Raw genomic sequence first — 24575 nt, forward strand, 5'->3', positions numbered from 1 at the left:
CTTGTTCCTCATCCTAAATCTTATTGAAGAGAATGTGGAGTATCCTTGCAGTTGGCGCTACGTCTGCTTCTAGTGCTTCTGCTGGAATGTTGTCTGGTCCTGTTGCTTTGACACTCTTGATTTGTCTGATGGCCATGCTGATTTCTTCAATTGTTGGTGAGCCAACATTGATTGGCTGGTCCATGGGTGGTCTGTTATTCGCAGTGTCCATTTATTGGGATTTTTCGCTATCGTTTCCTGCAAAATCCCCGAAACCAAATCTTTAGACTTGTAGTGAATCTTCTTTTCGACGACGAACATGAATGAACTATCCAACATTTTCCCTCTCATTTAGTGAGCGGATGCTGCATAAAAGGACATGGCTTTTTACCAGAGTACCTAAGAAGATTGAAACGATGTTTCCAGCAAAGGTTATGCTGATAAACAGTACTGAATCACTAAATAAACGAAAACATTATCAAAAATACCGGATATAGCACCTTTAATGAACATCAAAGAAGGTTGATTATGATCAAACAGCAGAAATGTATAATTTTGAACCTAGGTGATGGAAAACTGAGACTTTCAAAGTGTGAGTGATCGATAACCTGACATATATATCTACGAAATCCTTCATTCCTGGTTTCTGATTTGACTAGGCTCGTATCCTTTTGCTTGAAATGGTGTTACAGGAAAAGCTGCTCTCAATTTCAGAATATGCATAGCATCTTTTCTATCATTAGGAGACCTCCATTATTTAGTATTTTAGGGTTGGAAATTTGAAAATGTACAAAGTAAAACCCATGTATTCTTTCAATCCATATTACCTGCTTCTTATTGAACGTTACTTTTTTTACTTAAGTTAGACGAATAGGGGAACTTTCAGTCTTTTTGTAAATCGTCATCACAGTCATTTTGAACTACAGTATTATTGGAACAGTTGACCTCAAAAGCCGATTGTTGCCAGATTTGAAATGTGGATGTGTTTCTGTCTGACTCATAACTTTTTGATATGATTCTGAAGCCTGTAATGTTGATCACCGTTTTCGTCTTGAACATACTTCTTCGAACGGTTCACAGTTTTGCCTACAGCCAAATAGAAGGTGTTACCGTCCTGCATCCCGAAGATTTCGACAACAAAACATCGGAGGGAATCTGGCTCGTGATTTTCTATCGCAAGACTTGTGGACACTGTATAAGCTACTCTAAACCTTTTTCCCAATTCTGCCGCTCTGTAAAAAGTAACTCAATATTCATTCTTCTCAAGGTGACTTTACTGATTATTTGAAGATTGGAATTGGGCACTTCATCTCGGATCTGTGGATTGTGAAGATGAAACTAATATGGATTTATGTTATCGTTTCAAAGTACAAGGAGTTCCCACTCTTAGGGTAAAGTACTGTTTTATAATTATTTCCCAGTTCTTGTCCACGAAAAATAGTAAACAAACGTCCGAAGAAATTCCAGCTGAGTGGAACATGACATTACTGCGGAAAAGCATTGCCTCTAAGTTAGTAAATGTCTCTGCTCTTCAACTCCCAAGGTAAGTAAAAAACAAGAAACTTCACTTTTTATAGGGACTTAGCAGTTAATGATCCAATAATTGTTACAGGTAGTGATATAGAAGTAAACGCTCTGGTGAGTTACGAGACCATTTCAAAATTTTATGTAGATTGTCTGACTTGAACATTTAATTAAGTGTTTACATGTAGCTTAACAGATTTAGACACTTAATTGCTATTATCATGTCTTTCAAGGGAAATATTGAACGAATCTTTCCATTTTAAAGGTCACATTACAACTGAAGTCATATTCAGATTTGTGTAGTTAGGACAGAAGGTCTACGGCCTATGTTATTCCTTTTCTAGTATGCTTCTGTCAGTGTCCGGTCTTTTCTTGAAAGGTTCGATTGAAGGTGCGAACACCACTGTTTCGGGCAGCAGGTTCTAAGTATTGATGACTCGGTGTGAGAACCTGTATGCCACAGGTAGTTTGTTCGTTCTTGGCTTTTCTACTCGCCTGCTATGTCCTCTGAGATGTCCCAATCTAGTGGGGAGAAAAAGAGAATAAGTTAGGTCCAAAATCATTTCTCAGTATTCTGTACATCAAAATTAGATCTCTCCTTAGTCTGCGATAGGACAGAGTAAAGAGATCCAGTTTTTCAAACCGCTCTTTGTATGGTAAACCCCGGAGTTCTGGAGTTGCACGGGTAGCTGCCCTCTGTGTTTTTTCTAGGATATTCGAGTCACTTTTCAAACAGGGGCTTGCAGCCTGAACGCAGTTCTCAAGCTTAGTTCTCACTAAGGATATGTATACTGTGGTGAACATGGTAGTATCTAACTTAGTGAATGTTCGTTTTAAAGCTCAGAGGGTTCGAAACCCCTGTGACCTCTCAGCAGTGGACCGTCGTCTTAAGATCATGACTCACTGTCACCCCTAGATCCTTATGAGACCGTACCATGGGTAATGGCACTTCTCCTATGTTTTACCTATTAACGTTTGAATCTCCAAAGTGCATGTAGACACACTTTGCCGCGTTGATAAGCATCAGTGACTTTAGACCAGCTAATCATATTTAAGTCTGCCTGAAGAACACATGCGTTTGTGTCTCCAGTTATTACTCGCCAGATCTTTACATCGTCAGTGTATAATAATACTGGAGACTGTACTATACTTGGAAGATCATTAACATACATTATAAAAAGTAAGAGACCTAGGACGGAACCTTGAGGTACTCCAAAAAGTACTGGTCCCCAGATGGAGCACTTGAAATTTATTCGTACTTTCTGTCTACGACCTACTAGGAAATTCTTAATTCATTTTAAAAGAGGTCCGGAAATACAAAAGTTTTCCAACTTCAATAGCAGTTTATTAGTTGGCACCTTGTCAAAAGCCTTACTGAAGTCTATGTAGACAACATCCACTGAGTTTTCGTTGTCTAGCGCCTTTATCCAAAACTCCCTTGCTATAAGGAGGTTCGTTGTACAAGATTAACCCTTTCTAAAACCATGTTGTTCTATGTTTGACAAGTTATTGGTTTCCATAAATGCCATTATGGTCCGTTTGACTATTCTTTCCAATATTTTAACTACAACACTGGTGAGGCTTACAGGTGTGTAGTTCGATTACTGTAAATTTGCTTACATTTAAGCTGATCACTAATGTACTACAAAATGTGTGAGTTTAAAAGATACAAAGTGCAAAATAATGTTGTAAACTAAGCCGAAATAATGACAAAAAATGGGTACATTCGCCAACCAGTTTGTTATTGGCGTAAGAATTGATTTTTAAGCTGAGTTCGGTAAAGTGGTTTTGCATATATTAAGTACATTAGGCGACTATACACTTTGGTAATTAGTGAGAAAAAGTTCTGAAGGATTTTGGTGCTAAACTTTGTAAAGTGATTGTAATAAAGTATGTACTTAAATACAGACTTTGAAAGGACAGTTTTATTCTAAACCATAGTGGATTATTAACTTTAGTATGCTTTATCTAGGTATCAGTCGTAGTTCGTTGTTCATATTTTTAGCTTAAGATGCTACATGTCAAAAGTTAATAATTCAAACATGTAACCGACTTTAAATACCTCATTCTTGGTAGACATGTTTCAGTTCTAATGTCTTAAATCCTCAATGGCTGATTAATGTAGTCGTTTTACTGTATTTTCTTTAAAGCTGTTACTGGATTATAGTCTCCTTCTAAAACGAGAGATCCAAAGCGTAGTAAAACCAGGCTTAAAGGAAATAGATGTCACGAATCGTCTTTCTGGTGAAGTAATTGTTAAGTAAGTAGAATTCTCTTACATCAATATGTACACAGTTTTGTGAATTTTCAATATTTGCATCAATACGCTAGTTATAAATATCAAATACTACACCAGCGTCTTTATTATAATACTTTTTTCTTAAAAAATTAATGGGTTGATAATGTTTAAATAACTCCATTTAGTTCAGTGTAAACGTTAGCATTAATTGGAGAATAGTAAATTACTGGTGGATGAACCACTTCATTTACTGACCCGTTAGTCATAATATTTTCTTTAGTAAATTTTTTTTCAATAACGGGCCAAATATAAATCTGAACAGTTCCATAAAAATACATATCTTGGTAAATTTTCAAACAATAATTTGGTATGACTAAAAGACGAGTAAAAAAACAACCGAGAATGTTACTCACTTACGGTTCCCTAAAACTGTTTATCTTTCCTCGAATGAGACACTGAAAATTTAAAAGTTTGGGGAAACTGACAGTCGATATTGAGATTTAATTTTGCTTGCCCATAGCTCTGACTTTAAGTGGACCATGGTAACAAGTGTGACAGCGATTTTATATTTCTTCTTAATTTGATTATTTATGAATCCAAATAGTCCAAGTATTATTAACTAAGCCATTCAGCAGATGAATATTCACGAAGACAACCTTTTCAATATTGGTGTATGTCCAACCTAATTTTTTATGCATATAACTGCACTTTGGTTGGTTTTAAATAGCAGCCGTTCCTTATTTTAGTTTTTCGTGAATCGTTTAATTATTTTAAGATCAAACGTACAAAGTATTATGTTTTGAGACTGCTGACTAATATGACTTGTCAGTTTGTCAAACAAATTCCTAATTTTAATTTGGTTTATTTTGCGTCTACTATTTTCTAGACAGCCTAGTGTCCGCGAATTGACCGATTACATGCACGATCAGTACTACCGAGTTTGAGCCGGCAGTTAAACTTCTGATGGTCTGCCATTCACAAGCTCTTTTCCATGTACTGGCTTAAGTTCAAAAGTAGCAACCAACCGCTTTTTATATCTATATTTTAAACAGACGTAGTTTGAATACAGAAATACTGGACCACAACTCACCATAAAATGGAAAATAACATTTTTACTTAAACAAACCAATGGTGACTGTGAATAGAAAAGACTATAAGTGATAGAGTAGCATTGAATTAGGAATGGTAACTCGTGTAACAGTAGCTCATGGTTTAACTGAAAGCATATGGTAAATGGAATATATATATATATTATATAGTATTTTAATTGCTAATTAATTATACAACAAAACTATGGTTATTAATAGTTCGAAAAATCAGTCCCAATTTTCAAAACTTTCGTTCTGTTGTAGCAAAAGTTATTGTATTCATTTTCCATAGCTTATATAAATAGAATAAATTTATATAGTTTACTATTGACAATCTTGTTAGATATGTTTAATAATATGAAAGCGTCTACGTATTTTTTGCTTTATATTGACTTTCATAAAACTTATTAGGGGACCCGAGGAACAGGTTAGGATGGTACTTGAACGAATCGCAGGTAGTGAACCAAGGTTGGAAGAAAACAGTCAGCCAGAAATGTGAGTTCCTAACTATGTCTAATCATGCTAATTTTATGTGTCTGTTCATATGCCTATCAAAAACCAACTTGGTTTCGTAAAGTCTTGAAAGAATAAAGTGGAACATTTTTCTGAATTTATGGCTTGATGTTACTGCTGCACAACTAGTCGGAAACCCTATTATTATCGGATAGTAATTTGTTACGTCACTCAGTCAATTAATAATACTTAACATAAAACCTGGTGCATATGTGAAACAGTTCAAGTTGCCACACCCTGTTAGCGAAACGAGATGAAGTTAGGGCAAATCCTAGAGTGGTAGACACAGTTACAGCATTAATGACAATAAGAAAGATTGAGCATAAAAATATGATTCGAGAGGAAAAAGATTAGTGGTACGAGGTAATTTTATGGTATAATTTGGAGACTTAGGATTAAAGTGATAAGTAGATGTACTTGACAATGTTAAAGTTGACAGTTTGAACAGAATAGTCCTTTGGGGGGAGGGGTAAAAAAACACTTAAAACCTATTTATGCCGATCAGATGTGCTGATTAGTTGGTTTAATGGATTATTTGATCGCTGACTATGAGTTTGACTGGAATAATTGAGTTCTCAAAGCTAAAACTTTAAATTACATGGTCTTTAATCAATTATTTGTACTAAATGGAAATGCATAGGATCAGAGCAAGATCCACTTTCTGATTCAACTACTTTAAAGTAATTGGCTTACGTGAACTACAAACAAATTGGTCCCCAAACGGAGGGGATGAACGTCCAGTATATATATATATTTGAAATTTTACTAATGGTAAATAAAATCGAACACAGAACAAGGAGTCTAAGATAAAAAGATATACGAATCTAACAATTTAATATATGTAGGTAGTCACAAGTCATGTAAACGTTGCATGTGATAAATTCACTGTTGACAGGCACTTAAAGTGAAACACATCTGAAATACAAATACTTTTTTCTGTATTTTACTATTCTGTACAAAAGGTTTGATGAAGCTAGCCTGAAACTAGTGTTTTCACCAGTAACTTGAATATAAGTTTATGTCATAAACTGATGTCGATTCTCCTTGATAATACTTTTGTCAATAAATCAGCTGAATACATTGTGGGGGTATTTTTTAAGCGGTCATTGATCAATATATTATTACAGTATTTCTCAAAAAATTTGTTATAGAGATGTTAAAACAACACCAATCCAAGTTAAATATCCACCGGTTTACGCGGTTGACATCTATCGGTCACTAAGTATGCTACTACAGTCTGACGTTGGTGCACGTGATAAAATTGAGGGACCAGCCTTAGAAGCTCTTAAAGAATTTTTGGACATGTTATATGAGGTAAGTTTTAAACCAAAAACAGTGTTCGTTATAATAATTAGAAACGTATTTCACCGGATTAATTTTAAGTATATATGAGTTTTTTCCATAGAGTTTACACATTCTTCCATACTTATCGCTGTTATTCTATGATTCTTCATTGATAGCAATATGAAGTATAAACTTGTTTCTAGATAACTATTACTATTGTTCCCGGGTTGTAAGCAGCTGAAGAGAAAAATCGGGAATGAATTGATTTGTCTTATTCTACCATATATATTGTTCTTGCTTCAATCGAATTTGTTGGAGTTAGTTTATAAAGTGATTATTGTAAATATGAAATGATGTGTAATTATCTCCTTTACTCTAAGTATCATTCTTCCACAAAGGATAAAAGTCTAAAATTTCATTAGTTTACTTCTCACGTTTTGGTTATTTTTCACTTTTAAGTGAAAAGGGTTTTAAAAAAGGTAATGGGACACCTTCATTTTGTGTTAAAAATAACCGTGTATGCCCAAAAATATTAAATTTCACATTTTAATTGAACACTAAAGAAAGGATGACAAATCTTACGTGTCTGACAGTCCTGTACAGGGCCTAAGTTGTTTTTTAGAGTATCAGTGATTAATATGACTTTTTTCTTCAATAAATTTATTTTCACCGAATCTTTATGGTTGTTTGTCCGTCTGATGATAATCCGTCACGCTATGAAACTGTAATAATAATATTCTCACTAAATAGTAGTAACTAACAGCCTTCTTAATTCTTACACTTTTTACCACAGTAATGCAAGATAATTCCGTCCAGACATTAACATTTTAAAAATTACTCATATGATAAACTCATTTGAAAGTCTTTCGGTAATAAAAGTTGAAATCACTGAACTGTATGGATTGACTTGATAAGAGTATAGTGATACAATTTAAAGCTTATTTATAATTCGTCCAAAATTTAAGTTCAATAAGTGTCAAAATATTGTAAATAATTGATATATATCTACTGATCATCCATCTATGTGTAAGACGTACATTATTAAAGTTATCAGATGACTGGAGATTGACAGAACGGTTACACACCATTTTCTTCACTTTTTATTTCGATTGATTTTAAATAAATATGTTTAAATTCACTGTATCAATGCGTGTTGTATTATCTACTTCGACAATTAGTGTTACCACTTGTGTTTTCCGCAGGTCGTCCTACGTTGTTGAAAAACATTTTTACAGCTCTAAAAAGCGTGAACATGCCGAAAATAAGTTTTGATTGATTAAATAACATATACTAATCTCAAACTTATTGCTTTTTGAACTATTCTTTTGAAATATTATCTACCTCAAGTCAATTAGCATTAGCCAGTGTACTACTAGAGGCTTAATGGTACTATTGATTGGGTGTCCTATCATAATTTTGATCATTAGTGAAGGATTACTAATACTCAAAGTCAAATAAAATAGTATCAATCAATAAGTTTGAAATTATCAACTTAATACAGTTCAATCATATTCTATTATGCTGTGAATAATTGTTTTGCTCATAGATTAACATCAGGTGGAGAAAGTATTTAGAAAATGATGGACCATGGTTTTTATCATAAAATAATCTTCCATCTGGTAAAAGCTTCTATTATCGGTACATTTGATTTAATCACAATGAGAAAATAGCTACCATTTCTTTTTGTTCAGTCGCGTGATTCACATTCTCAAAATTTTCGACTACATACTCTGGCGACTTGAATTTGACCGTTTTTTGAAAACCTCAAATAGATCTTTGTCGAACATCAACATTAAGAATCTTTGAATATTGACAGCGATTTATGCAATGCATAATCATGAATGTCTCTTTAGATCAAATTTAGATATTAAAAACTTTTAAGTCCTAAATATGTACATATGTAGTAACTTTTGGAATATAAACTGTCATAAAATCGTCATTATTAACATTTCATACATTTCTGCATATCAGATCCTAACTGCTAATTAGTAGTTATATTTATTTTACTTGTTTATTTTTGCGTAACGATGGTGACCGATCATTCTATGCAAACTAACAAAATAATTTTTAATTTCGATGAATAATTTACTAATTTTTACAGTACCTATCGCATATAATGGAAACTGGTCACAACCAACTAACTAATGATAATTATTTTCATAAGATGATATTTCTTCTGCAAAATTTTTACAATGCAGGCAATAAATTATTCTATTTGGCAACAAAATGATGGTATTATCATTATTACTGTAGCACTAGTGACCACTTGTGTTACTGTTACGAATTTTCATGCTGTAGAAGTTATTTAAACGAATATAGACGAATGTTAATTATTCTTATGTAAGAGATTGAGTTAGGTTGAGTGCCGTGAGACGACAAACTATCATGGTTGTTTTCATCTTATTTTGATAGTTTTTCTGGATTATGATTGACAATATTTTCGAACTAGATCATATCAATCGATCAAATATGCCTATTGCTCAAATCTAAAGTCAACAAAAGTTATATTTCCTAGTTGAGGTTTTGATGTACAGACGGTTTAGTAGTGAATATTTTACCATATCTCAATTTAAGTTATTCCGCTTTGGGAATCCAATTATAAATGAAAAATTTCCTTACTACAGTAATTAGGATTAACGGGTTTTTATCTGAATGATTATCCCATGTTTCTTTGGATAGAGGCACCAGAAATAAATAACGAGTTATCTTTACAGGAAATTTTTTATACGGAATAAACTGTTCATGAAGTTTTGTGTTTCTTTTTCATTTCTGGGAAGTGGTAGGCAAACAATGTTTTAGAACATTAGTCTAGAAAATTTCATGCTTTAAACACCAGTGAATCAAAATTCAGTGGCTACATTCGTTTACTTAAGTTTCAAAGGATTTCCACAGTATAAATATTATGTATAACACAGGGGCAGCATTATATTCTTTTAATTACTTTTTAATTATTTTATTTTCTCTGGATTCAAGATTCTTCCGGCTTCTCAGGAATATAAAGCTCACCTGTCTGAAATTTCCGTTTGGTTAAATTCTAAAACAAGTATTACGGGTCAAGAATGGATTGCGTATCTTGAAGGAATTCAAGTATGTTCTGTCAGCATCTGTTTATTTCCACGTTATGTATTACCTCCGCCGCTAGATACTATGCCTTATCAATTTATGTTCAGAAAAACCTAATTTCATGGACTAACAAAAGACATATTTGAAAAGGGAAAACGTTTGTTTTCATTTGATCGCGTACACATATCGAATGACATAATAATACAATCTGATAATAAATCTCAGTATAATTTTTTTTAGTTCTATTAGTTATGATCCCGAAGTGTTAATAACCTATTTCAGTATATAATTAGAAGCATACTCACACCTAAGTTTTTTTATAGTGCAGTTTACTGATATTTATAAAAGTCCTACATTACAACAGTTTCAGGTTCATATTTAAAAAAAAACAACAATATGTAAATCAATAGATAAAGCAAATCCTCCTTCATATTCTTATTAGAAGCTATTTCACTAAAATAAGAGAATAATAAATATGCAGAGAAAATTAGGTAGAATTTCGGGAAAAGTTCATTTTTCACAGAATTTTGGAACTCTTATATCAGTATACTTTATTATTATTATTATTATTATTATTATTATTATTATTATTATTACCATTGTTATTATTACAGTTTAAGTATAAATTATGTAGGCCAAATAAAAAATCGATTCTCTGACGTAACTATCCAGTCCAAAATTGATTTTATGCTAACTGACGTGATTATATAGATATGAATACAATTCAGATCATTTTTTGTTTAATTTAAGCCAGATAAAATATTGGCTTAGGTATTTAGGTATAATTAAAATGACGTAAATCTAACAAAATTTTCATTCTTGAAGAAGAATATGGAGGCTTTTATATTTTATTCATAACTTACAATGAAATCTAGAATTTCTGGTCTGTTTTGATTAGTATTGTTTTTTTAGGTAAATGCTAAATTAGGTGATAAAACTATGCACTAACAAGACGTTAGGTCAAAACAAAGTTATCTGCCGAAGTATATATAATTTAGTAATTGTTCAGTTAAGTACTGTTTGTAATATATAATCAACTTATATATATTATTAGCTATTCATCTGTTTAATGTAGTCAGTCTGTGCTTAGAATTCTTATTTAGTTTTCTTAAATTTCATATTAAATAAATTAACAAAATATTTACACAGATGTTTAACAGTAAAAGGAATTATTATCTTGTAGAGAATATCAGAGAAAATGTATTATATTTCTATATTATTATGAATTGTTCATTTCGTTTGCTTATGATGTAACATGAACTTTATTCGTTTCATGCTTCCTAATTACGAAATTTATTTACTGTCCCTTTTTTAATCTCTATCAGTTCCCTACATATAAAGGACCATTTATAGCATGTAATGGAAGCAAACCACATTTTCGAGGATATCCATGCGGTTTATGGACTTTATTTCATGCATTAACGGTAGAGCAATATCTGTTATCATCCTCCGGTCCAGGTTAATATTTAATTTACTTTTTTTCAAAAGTCAATATTTATATTTACTATCATAAAAATTTATGCTTAAAAATCAGATTTTTTATTATCCCCGTGTCAGTTGTTTGAGTGTACGAAATCTTCAAGTGGATAAATGTTGCGATTTTATCCACTTGTCTTGCCTTTATAAATTTATTGCATTCTATTTGTACATGTTAAGTTTACCCAACCAGATGGTAAGCTGATAATAATTTGTACATGTAATATTCTGGTAAGTCCTTTAACGTTTGAAAAACTATGCTAATGCAACTCACTTAGTAGATTCAACTGGAAGTCAAACATTCAATATGAGAACTGGTTGTACAATCTATGAACTGTCCAAGTTAAAGTAGATAAAATGTATTTCAAGCTTTTATCTTTTTGCTTAAAAATTATTTCCCTCTAAATTAGGTTATTTTCTTTAGTATATAAATTAATCTTTGGTTTTGAAGTTCACTACATTAACTTTAAAGTGCAGTGTATGATTATTAGTTCTCACATAAAAGACATGACTTTAAACTTAACAACGAAACTCGCAAATTATTAATAAGTTTTGTTAATTTGAATTTTTTCTGTTCACTTAGTATACTCATAAGGTAGAAGCAGTGAAAGTTAACTAATAGTATCTTCCATATTGTTTCTAACTAATTCCAAATTATTTTTAGCCGAATGAAACTAGAATTAAAAGTATTGTACTCCGGTATTTAGGAGGGTAATAATATTCTACAGTAAATCATCAGAAATTTTCTACAAATCTGGATAAAATAAGTGTTTTTGATAGGTTTGACGAAATATAAATATTTATTATGAAGTATACTATTCACGTCTGAATAATTCATTCTTATCAAAATGAAAATGTTGAAATGTCCTTTGTTTTTCTGTTTTAGACCATCAAGTAGATTCAGTCGCTCATGCTTTAAATCGTTTCGTCCCTCAGTTCTTTTCATGCTCATACTGTGCATTTCATTTTGCATTGAATACAGCAAACGTAGTAAGACCAGGGGAGTCTGTCTTACCGGAAAATCGTGTTACTCCTAATCCACATGAACTAGTGCTTAATGAATCAGTTATTCCTACTTTACCTAAAGCTCCAGAGACTCCTAGAGATACTGTATTATGGTTGAATATATTACATAATCGTGTAAATAAACATTTAGCTGGTCAACCATCAGAAGATCCATCTGCACCTAAAATTCAATTCCCACCGTCTTATTTATGTCCTGCCTGTTGGTCACAGAGTTCAACAGGTGAATTGGAATTAGGTAAAACTCCAGAGACCGAGGAATCACTGTTTCAATTCCTTGTTGAGCGATATCGTGCATCATCTTGGAAGTATGTGGATTTACCTACAGTATTCATAACTAACGCTGTGTAAGTCTCCTTGTTATTTTACTTATTGTGATAATTCAACTACTTTCATCATAATGCAAGATTATCGGACTTATACACATAAATGGACTGTTCAGTGATGATGATTATTATTGTTTGACTTAACTTTTAATGCCATTTTCTAATGTTGTGCACATCGCGTAACGCTACTTATTCAATGATTGACCACAGATTGTTCCTTAAGATTAATTTGAACTTCAAATTAAGTTTTACCGTGTTAATTAAGAGTTGAATTTAAAATAACATCTTATGATATTCAATACAATATTATTAACTGTTGGAAGTATTTGGTTTAGCTCTCATATTCGTAATTGTCAAGATGGATCATGACGTTTCTATTATTTATATAACTGGTAAACTTTAATATGATGATTGGTCAGTCTTGTTTTTCTGAAATGTAACATAATGACGATAGTATTTCGGTAATCACTATCCTATTTTACTTTAAATTGAGTGTGTAAAATGTCCAGACTAGTAATTTATTTTCATTCAAAGAGTAGCGTTTTATTTCAAACGTATGATATTTTTCTTATTATTTATACAGTCATTGAACTGTTTCATCAAGATTACTCAAGCTATTTATCATTACATATTAAAATATGTTAGCTTTTTAGTATCGGCCACTTCTATCCAGACCCATCTACTTCGTTTGTTATTATTCGTTATGCGGTATATATAAAAATAATCAAGCTTTATTCTAATATTGAAATGCGTAGTCACATGATATATGCGATTTTCATATTTTCTCGTTAAACATGAAAGTTAAGCCGTAAATCACCAAATCAGACGAGATACTAAGACAGTGTTCTAAAATCTTTGAATACAGTTTAGTATTACATACGATTTCAACACTTTAGATAATTCACTTATGACTTTTTTCATCTCTCACCAGTTTTTTTCCAATTCCGTTTGCTTAAAGTCACATTTTTCCTGATAATTAGCTTAACAAATATGGTATTAATACAAAATATTTTTCGGTTCACTTTTTAATTGTCGTTTAACACTACTATATATGTCAAATCAATCGTATCTGAGGTCAACTTTGTGTCTATACTGTAAGGAATTAAACAGTGTTATTCTTGTTAGTTAGTTAAATCACACTACTTGTTCAGATGGTATAAATATCTCAATAATTAATCTACATTTTGTTTCAATGTTTATACTAAGTTATGCACCGTGATCTTTTTTAGTGAGAATTTCGAATTATCAATCAGTCTAGTCTAGACTGAAGTAGTTGATTTATATTAGCCAGTGTGTATGTGATAAATAAAACCTTATAAAGTCGATTATGCAGTCGGATATGCAAATTAATGCTCAAGTTGTCTGTCATAGACGTGAATCGATGTATTATTTATGTAGTTATTTCTTATGAGGATACTTTAAAATAAAATCGGCCCTCGTGATATGATGAGAAACGCTGAAATAACACTTGTTTCGAACAAATAATATACTTTATTAAACTTTAAACTAGTTTTAGACAAAGTTAAGCATAGAGAATATTTAGGCACAATTCAGTTAGTGGTTTTTTACTCCAAGTTCATTTGTTAAAAAGGATGAACTTTCGGATACATATCTAGTTGACTACATTGATGAAGTATCTGTTACCCAAGTTTTCTGATATTCATAAATCATTTCAGTAGTAATCTATTTCAGTTTAGATAATTCTCTCCTCTATCTTATTTCAGTATTACACGTTCTGTTGGGATGAAATAATCATCAACCAATACAGATTACTGTGTTAAAGCAGCACTTATTTATTTCACTTGCACAGTTTATTTGCTTGGCATGTGATGAACATTTGTAAACTTTTTTGGATAAGATAGTACATGAAATCACACTTGTAGTTATTTTATTTTTTATGGTTTCATGGTTTTGTGATAGCACTTTATAACAAATTTTATTTTCAGTTTATAATTACGGTTTATTTCAGCAGTTTGTGTTATCAGTCTGTTTACCTTTAGTTTTTACTAACTGTTTAATGTAGAGAAAGTTTTTAATTATTTCTGTTATGTTGTGCTTCCACGTCTTCATTGTCCTTAGAGCACGATGAACACGTTTGTTCATTTATTTTTGCACATTATTTCATAGAATATTTTCAATTATTTTTTTCTAATTTAAATGTTAGTAACTTTAGTTTGTAATTGTTTGTTAAGAAGTTCATTTTACGGACCATTTTTAATCACGATTTTATATTAAAAGGAATTATTCCTGCATAGATATTGGTAAACAAAATTTTCTTAGGTTAAGTTATTAGATATGTGAATCTGATTACTTTGGAGTTTTTGTCATGAAGATGAGTAATTATGGTCTAGATATTAAGCGCTCGCGGGCGAGACTGATAGGTCTTGGGTTTGAATCTCGCGAGGCGTGATCGTGGATGCGCACTGCTGAGGATTCTCACGACAGGACGAAACAGACATCTAGTGCTTCCAGGTTTTCCATGGTGGTCTAGCTCCAATTGACTGATGATTTCAACTATATAATTATGATTTATTAAGTTTATGTTATGATCATTTTCTGTTATGATTCCATGGATACTAGATTATTGTGAGTTGATTTTCAAATTCACTTACTGCTTGAAAGTTTGGAATATCAGTGACTTCTTCGTTTTACCCAAGAAGAATTGATCAGCATCTAGTCACTTTTTATGACATGAATGCAAACGTACTTAAATACACTAATTTAAATTATTTAAAGGCAATATGCAACAAAGTGATCTCTTTAATACTATAAATATCCCATAATCATTAACTTATCCAATGCCAAAGATTATATCGTTCAAACGTTTTCAGGTTGTGTCATGTATAGGGATAAAAAACTAACAGTATACTTGTAATACATCACTTAGTTGTTTATCAACTTAATATTTTCTAACTTTGGATATTAATGGGTTTTTATAGTTAATTTACCAGTTTCTAGTTAAATAATCATATTAGATTTTGACAACCATAATTATAGGGTGCTATTAAATGTTATTCAAGTTATATATTAATTCTATTTAAAATATCATATTTATTTGAAAAAAAGACTTACATTAATATATTTGTTTTTATGATTTTCCAAAATGACACTTGTTTGTTCACATTCATCTCATATTTGATAAACATTGAAAGTCATCTGACTATTTCCAATAATTATATTCATGTTTGTAGCCTGATCAATACTGGTTAATATCATTTTTTATATTACTTAGTGATGAAATTTCATTCATTAACTCTACAATGTGGCTGATATTTTAAGATTGAGGATAGATTTTATAAATGAGTGGTTACAAGAAGAATATCTAGGGATACATTTTTCTATAGCTGAGATCATGAGTCAATTGAAGCTAGACCACCATGGAAAACCTGGAAGCATTGGACGGCCGTTTCGTCCTATTGTGGGACTTGAAATACTAATACTTTTGATCCTACAAATTCGTTCTTTTCTTCTCGAATCATGTTCTCTATGTAGAATCTTTTCTACAATTGTTGATATTATAATTAATTTGACAACTATGGCATTTATCCGAATAACTGAATCTTGTCGCTATGCTAATGTGGTTCGAGGACATTGTACACATCTACATATGTGCAAAGTCCTGCTTTGGTTTGTGACTGACTGATACTTATATTATTGGCACATGATGGGTGTCCGTTTTCAGCATCAAATTATTCACGTTAGTATAATCAATATTTTTATGATAAACGTATGTATGTATAGTGTGTCTTATTACTTCAGCAAGCTTGAAAATGTTTTGACAAGTTTTCCACATACTTAACTTTACAAAGTCGTATATAAAGTGACAGGTTTCTGTTCCCTTAAGAAAAGTGTGATATTTCACTTTTCTTATCAAAAGCGACAGTTTTGATAATGTAGTACATAAAGTTTGCCTTAATACATGAATAATCAAGGTGCCATTTTGTGCTTACAACAAATAATCTATAATAGCAATGGTCATAATAATAACAGGGTTTGTTGATATTTTGAGTTGATTATTGTTACGCACATAGGTTCATGATATCGAAAAGTCTTCTATTGAACGTTTGAATCGGTTTCCTAAGCTCTTCTAATAACCACATCTTGATCTACAGGACGACTTGAATGCGAGAGAAAATGGGCAAATTGTGAAAAGATTGCTTTACTCGAGGGTTAGTTTATGTACAGTATGGCTTTGGTGTTTTGGAAGTTTTTAGAACCATACTGAACATAGTAGCAGGATAGGTAATCATCCAGTGAGAAATGTGTCACGTGTTTCTTCACTTTCTAGACGTTACTGAGATCCTCCTATTCAACGCTGATTGGACAAAATGTTTCCCAACGTTTTCAGCATCCATTTTTCGAGGAATACATTGAATATCCCCAATACCTTTCTTTTTTCACAAAATGTAACTTCATCTTTGAGTCTACTTTCCATGTCACATATGATCTCATTACCTTGCGTGCAATAGAATATTAATTTATGAAGTTCTTGTAAAATACCCTGACTTGTGGAGTAGTCAACTCAGGATAAGGGTTTCGAGAACAACTCATTGATAGTAGTGGATGAGAATATTAGAAAACTAATTTGGTAATACTTTTGTTTTATTGTAGTAAACAAGATCTCAGCTGGGAGCGGAAACCACCCATATTTGTCAACATAAGTAGCCTGCTATGGCTGACTAGTGTTTTTCTTTTTATCTGTAAGTAAAAATTAGATTGAGTTTTATGTTGCAATCTAGACTAACTTTTCGTCTTTCATTGATGTGGTTTCATTTTCTTAATACATCTAACCAAATTTATGCGATCTATATGCGGAAGTTCAGCAGAGTTTACTGTTTACCACCATCAAACTGAAATGCTGAAATTCAATCACTAAAATGATCATTCTTTATTTCATGATATTCATTAATTGAAATGTAGTTTTCGTTGTATCCTTACTCTGTTTACTGAATATATACCTTTTTCCATAGATAAGAATATCTATTAAGGTTAAATGTAAATAGAATTTGTAAAGTTTAACAAACTGACATATGACTTGTAGCATTCAAAAGTACACACCTGATAGTCACGCATAATGCTGTAAATCAATTAAGACTGATTATTCTGTTTACTTTCATCGTTTGGTAAACGTAAGTAAGAGAAGATTAATGACATTTTCTTGATAAATTATTTGATTTGAAAATAAATGCATAGATTAGATCTTATGTAGTGTGATATGTTTTATGTATTTCTATTTCATTTTATAGGAATTTACATTTTTGTTTTCGTAAATGTGTAAGGGAAGTGTGATCTTATTTAAATTAACAATTTCTTGATGATTTGTTCATTTAATGAAGCAGGATGATAATGACAGTTGAATAATCGTTCCAGTTTTCACTGTTTAACTGTTCATTACTCTTTTTCTTGTTATACTGTCATTATTCCTTTCTTAATATCAACTGGAGGAAAATCTCTTTTAATAGTATATATTAGTTACTTGAAAATACTGATCTTGTGGACTAAATATAATAATAACTTTAATGTAGAGAAGTTATTGGGATATTTTGAGCATTATTAAAATTTTGTCATGAGTTCCGAAGTTTTCTTATACTTTTCTTTTTTCTTTCTAAACCTAAACTTCTCTTCTACCAGTAATTCGGTTACTACTTTTATTGCTGTCAAATTTAATATGATAATTTCACCTCATCACTGTGCCGATTCTGTGTGACAACTTGAACCGATGTGCATTTGTCCCAAGTTCCACGTCACATATTACTGACTAACTGATTGACTGACTATAAAATTCCGTATTCTTTATGTTCTGTACAGTAGTTCCTCATAATTATCGCCAATATTTATTTTAAAGTGTGAAAATAATAATAAATTTATTAAAAGGAGACATCAATATAATATTATGATTAGATACTGTGTGTTTTTGAAATAATATTTGCATTCAACTGGATCATTAAATAGGTGTGATGTTCCATACTGGCAGAGACAGCATAAAATGAATTCATTGATCCGTATGTTAATTGTAGTGAGTAAAATAGTTAATTACATAGATCAATATACTTATTTTTAGAGTTTGATCTATTTCGGTTTGTTGGTGATACTACGATCTAGCAGAATAACTTAAAACAACAGGGAGCTTTAAAATCTGACAGGTCTGTTTCAGAGGTCTTTGTTGGTCTATAAATACTATTAAAGGTAGCTAAAATATCTAGTGTCCCCAAATGTCCTGGCACGGCCGAGAGTGGGGAGAATTCGCTCTCCCTCTCATAATGCTCTCACATGGCCACGCGTATATAGCCTCTTCCAGGGAAGTCCTACTCACTGCCTTCTCGTAGCGAGAGTGTTGTTTACGATATTGACAGGACAAAAAGCGAATATCCGGCACTTTAACCGGGTTGGCGGACACGGAGAGTTCATTGAGGGGAGTTGGAAAACCCTGATTCCAAACCTATGATGCACATGGGCTCCAGTACCCTGAGGAAACAAATGGAGTATAAACCAATTGTTGGTCACTGGCTACCATGGGACTGCATCTCCTTACGATGTTTCACTGCCTTGTGGATCAGACCTTTAGGTCGGAGGCTCCGGGTGTGGCCCCCTAAGAAAACCACCTGCTTCGGTTTGGGCACCCAGGCAATATTACAGCCCACACAAAAACCAAATGAGATTTGTGTGGCGCATATATATCTGGTGCCCCCTTGTACCAGTATTTATGTGTTCAAATAAATAGTAAATAAAAAAATATCTAGTAAAGCCTCAGAGGTGAAGGTATTCTAATCTGACGGTCATCGATCGCTAATTATATCAGTTTATGAGGAAGAGCATAAATCCTATGATAATAAGTACTGTGCAATCATGTTAAACGGTGCAGTGTCCAAAACTTCAGTTTCCACAATCATCCAACTTCTGTGGAGAGCTTGTGAATAAAATCTCGAGGAAATCAAGTTTCATTCAGACATGGGTGTTTATAGATTGGAGAAGTTTGTATTCTTTCTCTTGATAAGATTTAGGACACATTTATCCAAGCCGACCCCTGGCTGTTGTTATATTCTTTGTATTTGGAACATTGTTTCCTGATCTTATTTTAAACTTTGGGTTGTAACAATATTTATATCCTGTCAATATTATCCATTTTATTTGGTTTAGTACCATTATATAAACTATAATCAACTATGCTTTTTTACGGTGCGTGCTGTTGATGATGTTATAAAACATCTTGGGTTGATTTATATTTCCACTGTTGGACTGACACAGAAAATGGAAACGTCGTGATATGAAAAACTTTGCTGTTTTCATAACCTTTAGTTTTGTTATTTTAGCACCGATGTTATTTAATGGACAGAAACTCATATATTTCAGCTTTTGTTTTAAATAGTATTCAAACCTAAGGATTAGGGAGAGATTCGGTTGTAAAATATCTCTTACCTATCTTGGTATTCAAAAATATTTAAAGAGTAACTGTACTTTATAAACCGGACTAATTAAGTCTCATTTCCCTCACCCGATTACCCACACGTCTCGTCTCTAATTCAGACACAATCATCTTATGTTATCAACTAGTGTAAAATGTTTCACAATACACTGAATCCTCTGTATACTATGAAGCCTTAAAATAAATACCGGATTTTTCTTACGGATCATTCAATAACATATTTACATAATTGCATTACTTGTACCCTCTAGTTTTAACTTTTCACATTTTATGGTTTAGAAATATGTTAATGAATTGTTTCGTTGTTATGAGTAAAAGAACTATATTTTAGTTCGTAACTCTACCATCGAAACAAGTATAAAACGTTTCAGTAGATAAACTTATCAGTTCTTGACAAAAAGAGAGAATTCCAATAACTTATTTCAAATTAAAATGAATCAATTGCTTTCAGAGGGGCTACTGATTGTTTTTATAAATACCGACTATGCGTAAAGTGCTGTGCGGTTTGTAGTAATTGTTATTACATGTATCTATGTATTTGATATAGGTTGATGTTTAGTCTCTTGATGTTGTTAATTTCTGTAATTGGACTAATCGTCGTTATTTATTTTTACATCTAATATTAATTTTTATATAAATGCTACTTAGTAAGAAGTTAATAAAATATTACTGAACAGAGTGTTTAGTTACATAGGTTTGTAAGATTAGACTTTTAAGAAATCTTGATAGATTTGGAGGAATTGTATAACTAATATTGCAATCAATATGTGCATCTGTAAAGTGAATATAATGGATTGAATGTTCAAGTATGAAACTCCTAATCAATTTCCTCTGTTTTTTGTAGAATCAAAATGGAGTATGATCTCGTAACCGAGTTGTAAACAACCCCTGCTCTTGTGGAACAAGACACGTAGGCTGTAGTCGGCGTTTGTTTTCAATTCCGATACGAGAAAATATTCCATTTCGATTCTACAAAAGTAAGAAGAAACAGGTTTGGAGTTCTGTGCTTGAACATTCAATCCATTATAATCACTCCATTGATCCGCATATTGATTTCTAGATTATCTATACGATTCATCCAAATCTATCAAAATTTCCTCGAATTCATCTTATTCAAATAGAAGAAACTCTTGTCATTCATGAAACGAAGCCTGGACTGTGTGTATAAGTACTTTTTTTGCTGCCTTTACCGTGATAAACCATTATTATAAGTACATTGATTGTTTAATTCGGGTTGGTTGCATTAAAACCGTCTGTATGAAAAATGAGAACTAGGCAGCACATGAAAAAATAATTCACTTCAATTCAAAGATTCTTAGCGGTATATTCTTTTTTTGTACATTCAACGTAAACATTTCACTGACTCATAAGTACCTTACAACTAACAAACAGTTTGAAGTTCGGTGTGCGTTATTTTCTTAATTCATGTACTTTTTAAAACTAATGCGAGATAATGAGTTGCTGATTCTTCGAGTGAGTCCGGCTTTCGATAACATCTATTTCAAAATTTTTTAGTTATAGACCAACAAATACAGTCAGTTTGTAGCATATTTAGATCGTTGCTGGCAGTTAAATCCAAGTATTCTAGACTTGTTATTTGATGGTAATATCGTATCATACGCTCAGAGTGTCAACAGAGATTGATCAATTATAGTCCTGAATGTCAACAAGTGGACAGTACATATCCTTACAAGTAAATACAATGTTATCAGAAATAATATATAAGTGAAGTCATTATTTATTGTTCGATTTCATTTTCGTTGATTCCTTAAAGTTTGTTTTTCTAATCAAATGTTTAAAGTGTTGATCAGTTTGTAGATTTGATTCACTCTTGTGTTTGTTGTTTAAATGGATTAAAATTTCACTCCATTACACAAGCTAGTAGCTATTAGGACTCAGTAGTTAAGTCGATAACGTGATGGCGTTTGCAGCGAACGGTATTGAGTTTGAGTCTCGGAGTGGGCATGAAGTCTGGTATGCGGGCACATCCGGCTGATGATTCCCGAATAGGACGAAACGCGCTTACTGGATTCCACTGCTAGCCACCATCCATCCTTGCTTATAAAGTTTGTAGATTGTTTTTTTATTTGATTCTGGTTGGTTGACTACTGAAAATAAACAAGCAGTTGAATACGTTTTAGTCCTAGCTTGAAATTCATTATTATTAAATATTGTATTAGGTCACCTCGTCTAGCTACTACAACACCAAACTAACTGTATATGAACAACTTGACTGATGTAATAAATGACGACAGTTCTGAGGTGTAAATAGTTATTTACATTTCTTGGTTATTTGACTAGTTCTTTTGCAACATTTTCCAGTAAGTAAACGGTTTACTAAGACTGACTTATTATGTTAAGACTATGGACAATAAAATAGATAATGTATTTTTACAGTTAATCATCTTTTCAACTACTTAAATACATTATCTTTATGTTTAATGATTGTTAGCTGAGACTAATTCGATTGTTAATTTTCTTTTATGTTTTTTCCTAATTACAGGGAGTTAAAAACTGAACAACCAGTTCCCGATCTGTTAATAATATCCATTATTTCCGTTGTACTTACAATATTAGCAGCTGTCATTTTACTTGCTGGTTTGCGTTTCCTGTGTCGTCGTCGTCGATTGTTCCGTCGAAGACGAGGACAGTATACAGGTGGACAGTCAGTCTAAATATAATTTATGTTACCAAACGAAAAAGTTAACAATGGTAATTCTCGAAGATTTATTTTTTGTGAATAATTAGTGAATAAAAACTTTGATCCAACTGTTTTTCAAAGTAATTTTTGCGACTTTCTCCTTTCAAATAATTTGGTCTTTTATAGACATCAAACTGACTTTGATGAACTACTATTTTTTCCCATTGCTTATTAATCATTTTTATTATTCTATTCTTATTTCTTACAGCTTTTTTGTCTATTCTGATTTGCTTTTAAATATTATGACACTCTATTTTGGTAGTTTGCTATTCTCCACCTCTTTCTCCTATATATAGAATAAACTGAGTATCAGTAAGTAAACATTAGAGACCATTAGTTTGTATCACTACTACTGTTGTTGTTTTCGGTGATCGCATTCTCGTAAATACCTTCAAAGGGTTATATTTGAACGCTGTTTTCTTTAGATATATTCATGTATTCCTTTATTTTTAAGGTTTTGCGTGGTGTATCTTTTTTTTGAAAGTTTATCAGCCTGTTGCATTTTGTTTTAATGTACTATATTTTTTACACGGTATTTTTGCTTTTTTAAAATATTACATTAACGTCTTCCATAATGTACTTGTTTTGTGTGTATGTAGTGGTGGATTTTTCTACAACTTCAGTTCATCAATCATTTGTTCTATCTTGATAATTTATCCAGTTTAATTTAATCAATAAAACAATGTTTTATGAGTTAACATAGTTGAAATTTATAGTCCTGATAAATAATAATTCCTTATGGATGCAAATAAATAAATAACAATTATTAAAAATGACGACGAATTAAGTTATAGTATGTAGTTAAAGTGAGATTATTGAGGTAGCTTTGTGGTGTATGCTACTTATATATGTGACACCAATTGCACGTGAAAAACCTGGTAGCAGAAGTCTATGAGGGTCGACTTGAAGAAAAAAGAAACGTGATTAGAAAGTAATTGTGAATCGAAAAAATCTTATACAATGTGAGAGACATGATGGAAATTTGCAAATTAAGTATTCAATGTACGGTTCTCATATTTCGCCAAGAGATTCTGTAATTTTGGTAATGAGACATTATTGGTTGTCTACACTTGTGTTCTCGTTCACCACAGCTCATTCCCTTTATTGAAAATAATGAAACTAGATTGATAGTATTTGATTTGAACTAAAGTAACTAAACGAACATATCAATGTTGACTAATTATTGATCGATTAATCCTGAAGGATGCTATTCACAACGTGAATTGCTCAGTGGTAACTTCCTAGTCTGTAACATTAATTAATTTGGGTTTGAATTCCATAGGAAGAATCGGCTCTTCAAAAATTGTAGTTTTGCTTTCAATGATAAGTGATAAGAAACATAGATCCAATGTTTCCTGCTTGTTACTTTCAATCAATTAACATCAAAACTTCAGGGCTTGTTCTATAGGTCGGTTAATCGGCTAATGTTATACCCCAGTGAAGATTAAATAATGGGTAACTTTTAAGAATTATCGATGGACTAGTACTATATATATATATATATTATTGCATAACTATTCAGTCACTAGATTACATACATCTACATTCCTTTTATTATAAGCTTTATTTTGACTCATAGACTATTATGTTACGGTTTACTACTTTTAAATTATACTCAGTTTATTATTTAGTCTCCCACGTTCATGGACACTTTTTGGGTTGATCCTGTATAAGTGTTATTTTATGGTGTGATGTGGTCTGTTAGGCTAAACCAAGTATGTTTTAAATAAATAACTCGCATAGTGGACGCTGGTGTTAGTGTTCTGGACTCAACTGAAAGGGCTAGAAAAACAAAGGATTAATAAGGACGCTAGGCCGCTCATACTGGTCTAACGTCATTAGTTGGTACAGTGCTAAGATAGTATAAGTCGTATCCCGAATGGTGGATAAGTCACGTGATAATTAGCCGGACTTAAAGACACAACAGCTAATTATT

General features: G+C 31.9%; 1 protein-coding gene across 3 annotated transcripts; it reads left to right on the forward strand.

The window, feature by feature from the left end:
* Nucleotides 1–754: 754 nt before the first annotated feature.
* Nucleotides 755–24060, forward strand: QSOX1_1 (Sulfhydryl oxidase 1; the record flags this gene model as incomplete). Of its 3 annotated transcripts, none has more annotated exons than XM_051208867.1 (11): nt 755–1220; nt 1270–1370; nt 1401–1522; nt 1557–1617; nt 3654–3763; nt 5242–5325; nt 6495–6657; nt 9601–9714; nt 11016–11148; nt 12053–12536; nt 22442–24060. In XM_051208867.1, the coding sequence occupies 11 exons, from the start codon at nt 992–994 to the stop codon at nt 22611–22613; spliced, it is 1773 nt and encodes a 590-aa protein (XP_051074268.1). In that variant the 3' UTR covers nt 22614–24060. The 3 variants fall into 3 exon arrangements, with proteins under 3 accessions (XP_051074268.1, XP_051074267.1, XP_012795708.3); XM_051208868.1 differs by lacking the exon at nt 22442–24060 and adding an exon at nt 14240–15518; XM_012940254.3 differs by having other exon boundaries at nt 992–1220; nt 1270–1522.
* Nucleotides 24061–24575: the final 515 nt, after the last annotated feature.

This window comes from Schistosoma haematobium, chromosome 1 (assembly GCF_000699445.3).
Source record: "Schistosoma haematobium chromosome 1, whole genome shotgun sequence".
Lineage (NCBI taxonomy): Eukaryota > Metazoa > Platyhelminthes > Trematoda > Strigeidida > Schistosomatidae > Schistosoma > Schistosoma haematobium.